Source organism: Perca flavescens, chromosome 22, assembly GCF_004354835.1.
Source record: "Perca flavescens isolate YP-PL-M2 chromosome 22, PFLA_1.0, whole genome shotgun sequence".
Classification (NCBI taxonomy): domain Eukaryota; kingdom Metazoa; phylum Chordata; class Actinopteri; order Perciformes; family Percidae; genus Perca; species Perca flavescens.
Window position 1 is genome coordinate 23991859 of NC_041352.1, and position 13434 is coordinate 24005292.

Consider the following 13434-nt stretch of genomic DNA (forward strand, 5'->3'; position numbering starts at 1 on the left):
CACCGCATCAATGTTTTCATTACACCGGGGCACCTGGTTGAGCATTAGTGCTTACTCAATGCATATAAAGCAGAAAAAAAACAAACTATTTTATAATATATACATAATATTTTACAACATATGCATAGTTTGGAGTATGTATGTGAGTGCATACTTATGGGAGAAAGAACAAACATGACTCAGTCTCTCTATGAAAGAAGCTTTTATACATAAACATATGGAGTCACAGGTTTGCAGTTGTGTTCAAAAGCTTATATATCTCCCTCGACATGTACATAACCAACATTAATACACCCAAGCGTGTAAAAAAACAAGACATAAAATACAAAATCATTCTCTGTACAAGGCAAGTATGCTTCTTAGTTGTTTATATATATATATATATATATATATATATATATATATATATATATATATATATATATATATATATATATATATATATATATATATATATATACACTTCCTAAAGGATTATTAGGAACACCTGTTAAATTTCTCATTAATGCAATTATCTAATCAACCAATCACATGGCAGCTGCTTCAAACAGAATGAGAACATGGATCCGTCATGCCTTGTTACCACTGTGCAGGCTGCTGCTGGTGGGTGTGATGTAATGGTGTGGGGGGGATGCTATCCTATCAACATGGGTCAACATTTCTAAAGAATGCTTCCAGCACCTTGTTGAATCAATGACACAAACAAGTTCTGAAGGCGAAAGGGGGTCAAACACTGTATTAGTATGTTGTTCCTAATAATCCTTTAGGTGTATATCTTTAATGTAACAGATGTGACACTCAGCTGTCTCCCAGAAAAATATGAGACAACTGAGAATATAGAAGTGTGTTGAGTGTGTTTATCCAAAACTGATGCAGTATTTTGGACTTAGTCTTTACATGCAACTTTAATAATATTAAAGGGGGGGAGGTGCCGGCTGTGCCTTTCTGGAGGGCTCCTAAGAAGCTTTGTGCTGGGGAGAGACGTGTATGATGGACTTATGGTGTTGTCATGTATACATATGATTATGTTTTTGGTGTATTGTCTATTTTCTTACTGTTTTGTTGAATGATCTTGAATACTATAGTAGTTACGGTCATCTTTTCTTGATTTTTTTCTGGGTGGTTGTTGGAGATGAGTGGGAGTGGGGGGGGTGTATACACGGTCCAACAAGAAGTCCTCAGAAACGTCTGCAGGTCACAGGTTCAATCACAGCAGGAGCAAACAATATGTGTCCTTCAGTGAGACTTTGAACCTTGACTGTATCTGCCTAAATGTGGGCATCAGTTCTGAATGTCTCCCCCGGTCAGATCACGGTGGTCTCAGTCTGCAGGATGGACTGAGCTCGGGAGTTCCTGGGGAACTGAGAGCTTTCGTTACCGTTGCGGCTGACAGACATGGCGTGCAGCCTGTAGTCCCGCCCCACGTAACGCTTGAGTGATAAACTCCTCCACGTCCTCCTCAGCTCGGTCTGGACCTTTTCATGCACCAACAAGGAAGAAGTTTAGTGTCTGTGTGTGAGGCGGAGAAAATCTGTGTGTGTGTGTGTGTGTGTGTGTGTGTGTGTGTGTGTGTGTGTGTGTGTGTGCGTGCGCAAACTCACCTCGCTGTTGAGGAAACAATAGAGGACAGCCACAATTAGACCCTAAAACACACACAAACACAACTGTTAATGTAGTGGCAAATTGTCCTCAGACTGAACAAAACAAACTAAAAACTCCAAAGTCCAAAAGCCACTGAGGCACCGAAGGAGTGAATCCTACGCAGAGATAAAAACGTTCATTGTCCAGGCAGAGATGGCATTTCTGTGAGGTCATATTTGTAGACTTCACCTGTGGCTAAGGCTGCTTGGTACTTTCAAAATAAAAGCACTAGATGATACTGAAAATAAGCAAAATAAAATACTAATGATAAAACAAATGTATGTAGCTATATGATTCAAGCAAAAAACGAAATTAAATAAATTAATATTTAACTATTAAACATAACAAACAATGACTATGGCTCTAACAATAACAAAACAATGAATAGCTCCAACAGTTAATGTTAAGCATTATTTTATAGTTTTGTAAGAGGAGATAAATTTCAAAAGAGCACGTACTCTACTAACAAAAAGGCTTCTGACATAAAAGCAAACATTTTTACCGACGACACATTAACATTTCAGAGGGAATCTGCAGTTTTAAAAACATCAGATTAATTCTGAAGTCAAGTATTGAATCTAGGACTGTGTCAAAATATCACATTTGAGTTAAGACCGAGATAAAAGTAACAAATAAATTAGAAAATAAGAAATTAAGAGGATTAAAACAGGCAATAAACTGGCAATAATGTTCATGCCTTTCCAAAAGTGGGCAAAAAACAACCATCTGAGTTCTAAATTAAACGCTTTAACATCTTCCATGTATTCTCACCCCAGCACAACAAACGATTCAAGACATTTTTTTTTATCTAGGAATGTGCATGTACGTAAATGAGTCAAACCTGTGAAAATATGTTACCTGGAAGGAGCCGAGGCCAAGTTCAAAGACAATCTTGACACGCTGCATGTCTCTGTCAGTGGGCTCCATCAGGTAGACTAACACCACGTAGTTCACCCCAAACAGAGGGATCAGCAGGAGGGTGGACTTCGCCAGACGTCTAGAGAAAACACACATACACACAACAAACCAACAGTGTTTTCTAATGCTTCTGTTTGTGACAATATGTTCATTTCTGAGCCAAGTGGTTAGTGTAAAGTGCAGCATTTTTGTTCTTTCTCTCCTCCAAAATATGTAGGAAATGGTCTACTTATTTTGAATATTAAATAATTGATAAAAATGTCCCCTTTTTCTCTTTCGCTTTCATTTACCTTTTATCTTGGCTAATAGCAAGAGGACATTGTTTATTGCAAACCACTGCAAACTAAACAGTGTTTTCTGAAAGTTTGGGATGAGATATAACATTGGAAATTGTTCATAATCAAAAACAATGGGCTTGGTATTTATAGACCAAACTATGTCAGAATGTCAATGTCATATTTGGCGGAGAACGTAGATTGAGGCCTAGTCCACACATACAAAGGCATTTTGTTTTTTAAACGGAACTTTTCCTACAGGTTGTGGTATTTTGTCCATGCAAACTTGTGTCACTGAAAACGGATCTTCTTCCAGGTTAAAGATGCTCAGAAACTTCATTTTCAGTGTTGTCGTGTAGACGGGGAAAACAGAGTTTTTGTCTGGTAACGCCAGTGTGTGCGCCCTTATCTCCTTTGTAACAAATGAGACGGCATTTAGAGCAATGGCGGACGTGTCCAAAATAGCAGTGCAGTTACTCATTCTCTATATTGAGGAACAGAGGCGTCCGAATGCTACGGAGCGATCGATGCGCCATTGCAGCCAGGTCGCCTTCTGGTAGAAGTTTTTATTTTTTAAGGCTTCTGATTGGCCAAGGATAACGGATTCTCCACTGGGCGCGTCTGTGCTGCGTTCCAGCTGCACCGCTGTTTTGTTCCGTTCTCCGCGACGCGCCATACCACATATGCGCCATATATTTATGTTTAACTTCATAAATATATACTGATTTGATTACAGCAAAGACAACGTCGGCAGTATTGACGGCAAAATAGGCTACAGAATATTTCATTCTGCACTGACAGGTGCAATACTTCAAAAATCTATAATTATTTATTATTTTTTCAAATGACATATATATATCTGCATTTACCTGCACAACCTAGAGAATTTCAAACATTGAAATGTCATTTATTAAATGTATTTGTGTCAAAATGACATATAAACATCTTTTATATTCCATTTTGCCTGGAAACGCTTCCGTCACGCTTGTGGTCCTATTTCTAGCAGGCATGCGTTTTTCGAGAAAAACAGGGAAAAACCCTGTTTTTAAAAGTACCTGTGTACATGTGGACTAGGCCTCAGTGAGGTGGACTTTAACATAAAGCTTTTCAAAGAGATTTTTCAAAGAGAAAGTTTAGAAACATTTAGGACCTAAAATATGGCTGCCAGATGGTTCATCATGTCACCTGAAAGCCCCGTTGCTACCTGTTCCTGCACTAAAGAAGGTCTCTGAATGAAAGCTGGCTAAATCCAGTAGATTTGTGCACAGACTTGAGTATGCAGAGTTGTTTTTTTTCCCCATTACCTAAAAGCGCTCTAAAATGTAAAAACCTAATTGATAAAAAGGTCAGCGGTAAAATATGTACTTGTATTGCGACTGCTCATTTCCTCCGACGTCAGTGCAGCGCAGCTTCTGCACCAGGATGCGGATGATGCTGATGAACAGGATGAAGTTGATCTTAGAGAAGAACACAAAGAAAGAAAGAACGAGACCTGTAAGAAGATCAAGTTTGTTCTTCAACATCAGAAAAGATCAGAATCTGAGAAAACAAATTCAAGGTACTTGTGCTTGAGGCTTTTCTCTTCGTGCCATTTTATACTTCTACTCCACTACAATTCAGAGAGAAATAATGTTCTTAAACTGAACTAAACTAAACTGATAACCTCCTTCCTTATAATAAGACGTCGGTGCAAAACTCACAATGACAGAAGCCATGATGGGCCAGTTCATCACTCTGTCGGGGACAGGGTTGTCATTGAACTCCCAACACCTGGAAATAATAAAAAAAAAAAAATCAGTGAGGGTTTTATAGTTTTTTTTTATAGTATTGTTAAAACCAGGGCCCGCACAATTTATAAGCAAACTAAGGAGCTGCTCTAAGGATGTATTCAAAACCACCTATCAGCAGTACGAACGGATTTGGACAAAATATAGCATGTATGCAAACAAAAGTAAATTCCGCAGTTTGCCAAAAATACCGGGATGTCTCCAGTATGCATTAGTGCTGTCCCGAATACCATTTTTTGTCCTTCGAAGCTTTGGTGCTAATCAACTGTGAATATTCAAATCTTTGGTGCTGGTGGAAAGAAAGAGAAGAGATGGAGCTACTTGCAGGAAACAGTCAGCTGTTTCACAAACTCTAGGGCAGTTCAGCGCTTGGGTTTCATTTTTTTACCCTCGCAGTGTTTTAAAATGTTCTTGTGGCGGCGGCGATAGAGGCAGTGATGTTTCCTGTTTGCTGTATGGGACTCTCACACCGCCTCAAAACACACTGACAAGTTGATCCCCGGTTACATGACTGGACACCGCAGCGTGACGTGGAGTTGAGTTTCTCCAAAAGTTGAATCTGTCTCAACTAGGGATGCACCGAATCCAGATTTTTTGGGGTTCGCCCTAATACCGAATCCACTGGTTAAGATTCTGTCGAATCTGAAACCGAATCCCAAATCCTACTCCCAGTTTTCCCGGTCCTTCCTTTGCCGTACCTGAAGTTGCTGCATTTTGGCTGCTGTCTGGAGATTCCTTCATGCGCAACTCGTATTCTTTCGGATGTTTCATACCAAATGTTGTAACAGCGGCCATGTTGTGTATAGTTTAGGATCCTCGCCACCACCATACTAATCGGCATTGCATATTGAACATGTAAGCTGGACTTGAATGGCCTTCTTTTGACTGAAAGTACTGCCAAACAACACTTTTTCTGCTCACCAGTTCCATTTTCACTTTCTCCCAGCCTACTGCACTGAACGTTCCACCTACGTAAACACCTTCTTGTCATCAACGTCGCATTTTTCGGTTCGGTGGAAAAAAATTCAAAGGTTCGGCAGAAACCGAACCCACGTCAACAAGCCCAATATTCGGCCGAATCCGAAGCCAAATCCTGGATTCGGTGCATCCCTAGTCTCAACTTTATTACAGTATCCTCCTGAGAACCAAGGAAAATAAATTTTTTCCTAATCATATTTTTTTGTGATTCCATACCCGTTTAAGGTTAAAAAAAACATCTACAAATTTTGATTTTTATTTATTTACAGCATGTCCACTGTAGTGGACAACAGGATCACTTGAGTACGAAAATAGACACATTTGGTAGATGTGGAGTCATTATTTACATGAAGATAGTCCTGATGTCCACTATAATTGACATTCATAAAATGGCAAATTTTTCAAAAGATACTTAATGTAGTTGCTATCAGAACTCAATATATGATTCTTAACACCTTAATGAACAAGAAAATATATGATTATCATAGTAACAAAACCACAGACAAACTCATCTCTTATCTTTCCATAAAATGTGCTTGTTCCTATGCTGTCCATTTTGGATTGAAAGATAGAGGCGGTTCCCGGCCTCCCAGCCAATCAAAAAACATATCACTGAAAAGCCCAGGATGTCCTCTGTACAGTACAGCAGGAATTAAGAGACTTGCACAAAAGATTCCAAGGAGAGGAATGAAACTCAAATTTCCACTACAGTGGACATAAGTCAATGGGCTGGGTCTCAGGAGAGTATTGAAGGAAAAACCAAACAAAAAACAAATATTCAAATCCTAAAATTTAAAAATCGATTACCTATCCACTGTACAAATATCCGAATATTGAATATTCAGACCCAGCCCTAGAATGCATCAGACCAGTCTACTTCTCCTACTGTGTCCCTGGAACCATGGGCTGGAACGGTCACAACAACAGTTCTGTCACAGTCACTTCTGCTTTCCAAAAAACAGAAACTGGCTAACCCTGGCTGAGCACACTGCAAAATAAATCGATTTAACAGTGTCATACTGCATACTGTTGACAAACGCAGTACTGCATACTTTCACATCCGTAGTATGTAGTAGGCGGTTTCGAATACAGCCCCAGATTTAAGTTGAGCGCATAGGAAACTATCCCTCCTTCAGCAGAAACAAGCTCTGCACATCCTTCTGCACAAACATTCAAGTGAAGCAACAATAAACACATTTTGAGTGGAGGGGGACTATTGGTACAGAGTAACAGAAGACATGACAAGTGCTCATATTATGCTTTTTGGCTTTTTCCCTTTCCTTTGTTGTGTTATATATCTTTTTTGTGCACGTTATAGGTTTACAAAGTGAAAAAGCCCAAAGTCCAGCCCAAAGGGACTTACCATCTCCAACAGAAAACACTGTACACAAACTGCTCCAAACAGCTCTGTTGTAGTCCAGCCTTTACTTCAGAGACAAACGTGGTCACTTTGGAACACACGTTATAATGCTCGCCTAGCTACTAGTGTGGCACTCCCTCATACTCTGCTTCTGACTGGCTAGTAGTCCTTACCTAGGTACTGTCAGGGCACGCCCTCATACTCTGCTTCTGACTGGCTAGTAGTCCTTACCTAGGTACTGCGCATGTGCAACTCCCAACAAAGATGGAACAGAAGTGAGATGCCTCACTCTGTAGAACAAAAACAGAGAGCTCAACACACAGGGTGAAAAGGGGAGCTGCAGCAATGTGCAGTACGACAAAAATATGGTGTTTTTTTAAATGAAACCATGTAAACAAAAAAATTTTGGAACAACCTCTAAATACAATTATGAACCTGAAAATGAGCATAATATGAGCACTTTAAAGTACCACAAGTTCAAGTGTTCTCTCAATCGACACATGGGCAATCCCAAAAACCAGAGCTAAACAGTTTTCAACTGAAATGTAGTCTATGTAGTGTATTCATTTCTGAATGAACAATACTATACAAATATATATGTTGTGTTTGTACAGTTTGAACACCTGCATTTAATTATTTAACCTAATGTTATTTTATCTAATCAGATTTAATTTTTTTCTTTCTGTAAACTAGAGGCTGGCAGTCGTCTTGTTTAGACGTGCAGACTCACCTCGTGTCCTCCAGTTTTACCCTGCATATGATCCACGCTACCATGAAAACTAAAGGGATTCCTGAGAGAGGAGAGGAGAGAGGAAGTGTGTTTAGATTCTCAGTCTGCACATCCTCACGAGGTGCCACGCAGGAAATATGACACACACAACACACACACACACACACACACACACACACACACACACACACACACACACACACACACACACACACACACACACACACACACACACACACACACACACACACACACACACACACACACACACACACACACACAAAACAGCTGGAGCTGAATGTTGATGCATTAGGGATGAAGTGTTGGCAAAGTGGTGATGGATGGTGGAAGAAGGTGTCGCATGGCAGCAGAACGGAGCTGAGCGAACACAGAGAGGAGAGCCAGGAGACCGTTTACCACCCGACCTTTCAGGAAATACACTTTCACCAGCATGACTGTCTGTCTTTCTCTCTCTCTCGCTCTCTCTCTCTCTCTCTCTCTCTGGCTGTATATATTGAAATAGTAGAAAGATAAGAATACAGTCCTAATATTCCGTAATATACTCTTAAAGAAATGTAGAAAATTTGAGGATAATCATTTCCATGAATTCAAATATATTCACGACCACTAACAAACTATCTTGCAGTGCTCCTGTTGTGGTGCAGCGTACCCCAGCCGATGAGCATGTACATGGAGAGGCGGGTGGAGTAGCTGTGGATGACGAGCAGCAGCGTGTGCAGGTACAGACCCTCCACCAGCAGCCAGAAGAAGTTGGCCATGACGAAGTAGTTGAAGAACACCAGGCTGGCCTTGCAGCCCACCTACAACAACAACAACAACAACACAACAATGTAACCACAATAACACTGAAATGTAATGATTGTAATGAAATATGATCTGATAATGAGCAGGGATGCACCGAATCCAGGATTCGGCCTCGGAGTGTACAAAACTTAAAAGTTATTCCACCAACTCTGCTCCAGTGGCATCTACACGTCTGCTTCCTCTTTCTCTATCTCTCTTCTGCCCACAAGTCTGCATATTTATGCGGGGGCCGCATTTTTTCAAATACGCCGCACTTTCGCCGCATAAATTGCCGGTTTTCCGCAATTTCATCGCATAAAAATCCCGCATATTCCATCGCATTTTTTAAGAAAACGTGCTGCATAATCAAGGATTTTTACCCGCAACAATCACAAAAAAACAATTTTTCTGGAAGGACTGCTTATTACGCTGATGTGACCGAGCCCGACCTGAACCCAAACATCATTTCTAACCCGGCCTGGCCCGCGGGGTCCCGTCGGGCTCGGGTCGGGTATCCGCACTCTAATGTAAAGACCATTTCAAACAATATATAAAAAAGTGTAAATTGAAAAATGTTACTAACCCTGCCTTTAATTTGTAAAATTTCACTCATTTAGCAGCCTTGAAAGGTTACTACTCTGATGTTCGTTTGTCCGTAACAGCAAAACCTCACCAGGGTGACTCGCCACAAGTCCGTTTACACAGATTCATACGCTCTGACCATTCTGCTATGTTGATTTCAATGCCAATGGCTTTTCTATCCATTTTATTTCTACAGGTGGATCAACTAACAATAGCGAAGTTGACAGAAACTGCCCCCCTAAGTTCAATTAAACAAGTGTGTGTGTGTGTGTGTGTGTGTGTGTGTGTCACCAGCGAGGGTTGCGTGCTGCAGTCGGTGTTTTGGTCGCCTGAGAAGAGCAGCGCGTCTTTGATCAGCACGGACACAGCTCGAAGCATGAACGACAAAAACAAGTTCACATGGATGTAGTTCCTCGTGCAGTGGAGCTTCCTGCGCGCACACGCGCACGCACACACACACACACACACACACACACACACACACACACACACACACACACACACACAGGAATGTTGAGAAGTGTGTTTAGAGAGGGTGTTGTGGTGTGAATCCAGTGAAAGATGCGGTCTCTAAACATGCCAAGCGAACAGCTGGAGTTGATACAAACTGAGCTTCTACAACAATCTGTTATCACCCTGAGTGCTCTGTGTGTGTGTGTGTGTGTGTGTGTGTGTGTGTGTGTGTGTGTGTGTGTGTGTGTGTGTGTGTGTGTGTGTGTGTCTCACAAAAAATTCTCTGTCAGACATATGTGGATATAAAAACAATAAAAAATGGATCATAAAAAAAAATAACGTATGTGGATGGTTTTATTTTTGTACAGTAAGACACATTTACACTAAAATTCAAAAAGCTGTTATTTGAGTCATATATGCAATCACTGTATAGCTTCTTTACACTGCAAACAATGGTGTTTGGAGTGTGCACTTCATGCTTATTACATTTATTTTAAATAAAGCTCAAAATATTTTAGTCAGAAATTGATCAACAGGGACTGAAATATATATACAGTATGTGTATATATATATATATATATATATATATATATATATATATATATATATATATATATATATATATATATATATATACATACATACATATATATATACATACATACATACATACATACATACATACATAAAGCAAAAGTAGGCCTATAATGTAAAAAAATATGTTTATTTGTATTTTAAATTTTGTATATACATTTTATATTCATAATAGCAATTTCCCAAATGTTGTTTTGAACATCTTAGTTCAGTTTAATTTTTTTGGTTTTTCTTTACTTTTGGGAATTAAAAGGATGCTTGTGTATCTGCTATACCTTAATATGCATTAAGCATCTGGTTTCACTGGTAGACAGATTGGAGAGTGTGTGTGTGTGTGTGTGTGTGTGTGTGTGTGTGTGTGTGTGTGTGTGTGTGTGTGTGTGTGTGTGTGTGTGTGTGTGTGTGTGTGTGTGTGTGTGTGTGTGTGTGTGTCATACCTGAACAGACAGATGATGATGGTGCTGGTGAGCAGAGTGATGAGGGACAGGCTGTGGCCCAGAGTGGCCAGGATCCTCACTATCCTGTAGAAGACCAGCTGGACCCACAAACACAGAAAATACTTATATATTTAGTTAAATGTACAAGTGAGAAAAAAAAGAAGGAAAAAAGAAGAGATGACCAGTTAAACTTAAACACAAGTCAAACAAGTGTTGGGTGCTCCTAGTGAACGAAAGAATGAAGAATGAGAATGAAATAAACATCTATCCAGGCGCATTTCTTATAGCGGCCAAATCGTTGAAAAAGCCCATTTGTTTGACCACAGTGGGTCTTCATCAGGGCTTAAAACAAACAAGAATAACGATAAAAATTAAATATAAACATACATTTTAAATTAGATAGAATTCACAGTTATAATAACATGTATTCTACAAAAAATGCTATTGGTTTCCAGCAGTGCTGGAAGAAGTATTCAGATCTTTTACTCAAGTAAAAGCAAAAGTATTAACATCAGGGCACCTGGGTAGCTCAGTTGGTAGAGCGCGCGTCCATATATAGAGGTTTCAGTCCTTGACGCAGCAGCTGCGAGTTCGACTCTGCCCTGCGGCCCTTTGCTGCTCATTCCCCCCTCTCTCACCCCTTTCATGTCTGCAGCTGTCCTATGAAAATAAAGGCCTAAAATATACGTAAAGTACCAAGAGTAAAATAAGTACTTGTTATGCAGATTATAATTGGTTTTCATGACTTTAATGTTGCAGCTGGTGAATGTGGGGACAATTCAAACTGGGGGGGGGGAGTCTTACTGTATATCAGCCTGGACTGACTGGGCCTCCTTTAGGGTCTTTGTCTCGTATAGAGATTTTAAGTCAGAGAGTTTTTTAGTACTTTAGTTCTGTATTGCAGCCTGTTTTTGTTTTTAAGAGTGAGGGACCCGAACCAGCTCACAAAGGCAAAAGAAAGAATAGTTTCAATATAACAACAAAAACAAAACATCCTTATAAAAAGGTCTTATCGACATTAAAATTGCAACGATAAAAAAAAAAAAAAAAAAAAACACGCCGATGTGATTTTTTTACAGACAGCGTCAACCTGAGGCTCGAATGGGAGTTTGTCATCTATTATAATACCGAGGTTATTTGTATTGCTTCACCACTTCGATAGCTTGATCGTTAATAAGGGTGGGAGAGAGGGTGTGGGGCGGGGGGGGATTCTTCCTAAAGTCGATCAGCATTTCTTTAGTTTTTGCCACATTAATGTTCATAAAAGACGACGTGCACCACTCTGTAAAATCATTTAAGGTAGCGCCATACTCGGGGTCGTTGTGCGTCAGCAGCAACACTGTTACCGAGTCGTCAGCGAACTTAATGACACGACGCCTGGCGTGCTGGCTTTGGCGTGCATTTGTATATAAAATAAATAAGATCGCGGAGAGGACGCAGCCCTGGGGGGGAAACGGTGGAGGAAAAGAGAACATCGGATAAGATGCTATTTGCTCTCACGTGTTGTGACCTGTCAGTTAAAAAGTCCATCAAGCCAACAGATAAGACTAGGATCAATATTAAAAGTATTCTTTAAGATCCCTGCCAAAATATGTGGTTGAATGCAATTAAAGGCTGAATAAAAAGCAGCCGCACAAAGCTCTTTGCACCCTCAAGATGGGTATAGATCAAGTTAAAAAGAGTACATGCTGCATCTTCCACTCCCCGTTTTGGTCTGTAGGCGAATTGAAGCGGGTCTACTAGATCCTGTACAGAGTTCAAAAGTTCGTCCTTCACGATCTTCTCCGACGTCTTCGGAATGAGGGACGATTTGTTTGGGTGACTTCGGGTTTATTCCCTTTTCAAAAATAAAAATCAGCCAAAAGGCCCGTGTCCCCACGCTACCCAACAGCGGTGAGACTGATACTGAAGCACGACGACGCATAAGACATCACACAGCGCTCACTGAGCTCCTGTTTACAGCGTGGAGAGGCTCTTACAAGGAGAAAGAGAAAGCATCGCATCCGATTCTGGCATCCCTGCATTGGCGACCTATTAAACACAAGATTGATTTTAAGATTCTTTTATTTGCCTTTAAAGCCATTCCTGGTCAGGCTCCTCAGTATATTCCAGAACTCCTCAGCTCCTACTCCAATCCTAGGCCTCTGAGATCCTTGAGTCAATTATTTTTGAACTGTTCCTGGATTGAGGTTAGTGGGTAAGGGAGACCGTGCCTTTTCTGTGGCAGCTCCAAAGCTTTGGAGCTGTCTCCCACTTTGTCTCAGATGTCCCCCCTCTCCATTGACAGTTTTAAAACACATCTCAAGACATATTTGTTCTCAATGGCCTTTGGTTGCTCTTAGGGGTTTGTAGCATCTTAATATGATATTGTACTGTATTTTCTGCATTTATTGCTTTTTTTTTTTACTACTCCTTTTGCTTGATTTTAGAGCTTGTGTTGTGAACTTCAATTTGTACAGTACTTTGGTCAACTTTGGTTGTTTTAAATGTGCTATATAAATAAACTTAATAGACTTTCACAATAGAAGCACGTTCAGGATGAGACTGGTCCATTTCAAAACCGTACAAACTCACTGTAAACGCTCTCTCTCTCAGGCTGACACAGAGATGGATCTGCCACCCCTGTGTGTGTGTGTGTGTGTGTGTGTGTGTGTGTGTGTGTGTGTGTGTGTGTGTGTGTGTGTGTGTGTGTGTGTGTGTGTGTGTGTGTGTGTGTGTGTGTGTGTGTGTGTGTGTGTGTGTGCGCGTGTGTGTGTGTGTATGTGCGTGTGCCTGGCGTTCATCGCTCTCTCATCATCTATAAACAACATTCCCGCGTCTGACACACCATCTGGTAATAAACGGGACATTCACACACTTTCTCAGTATACACATG

The 13434-nt window shown here is 40.4% G+C and overlaps 1 protein-coding gene across 1 annotated transcript in view; it reads right to left on the minus strand.

The window, feature by feature from the left end:
- Positions 1 to 693: 693 nt before the first annotated feature.
- LOC114549223 (vasoactive intestinal polypeptide receptor 2) overlaps positions 694 to 13434 on the minus strand; it is a 48932-nt gene continuing 36191 nt past the window's right edge. The window contains exons 5-13 of the mRNA XM_028569457.1: positions 10560 to 10657; positions 9367 to 9505; positions 8360 to 8510; positions 7690 to 7750; positions 4535 to 4604; positions 4200 to 4291; positions 2500 to 2638; positions 1602 to 1643; positions 694 to 1475 (exon numbers count right to left, since the gene is read on the minus strand). Coding sequence (XP_028425258.1) covers positions 1305 to 1475; positions 1602 to 1643; positions 2500 to 2638; positions 4200 to 4291; positions 4535 to 4604; positions 7690 to 7750; positions 8360 to 8510; positions 9367 to 9505; positions 10560 to 10657 — 963 coding nt within the window. The 3' untranslated portion in view covers positions 694 to 1304. The remainder of the gene's footprint in view (positions 1476 to 1601; positions 1644 to 2499; positions 2639 to 4199; positions 4292 to 4534; positions 4605 to 7689; positions 7751 to 8359; positions 8511 to 9366; positions 9506 to 10559; positions 10658 to 13434) is intronic.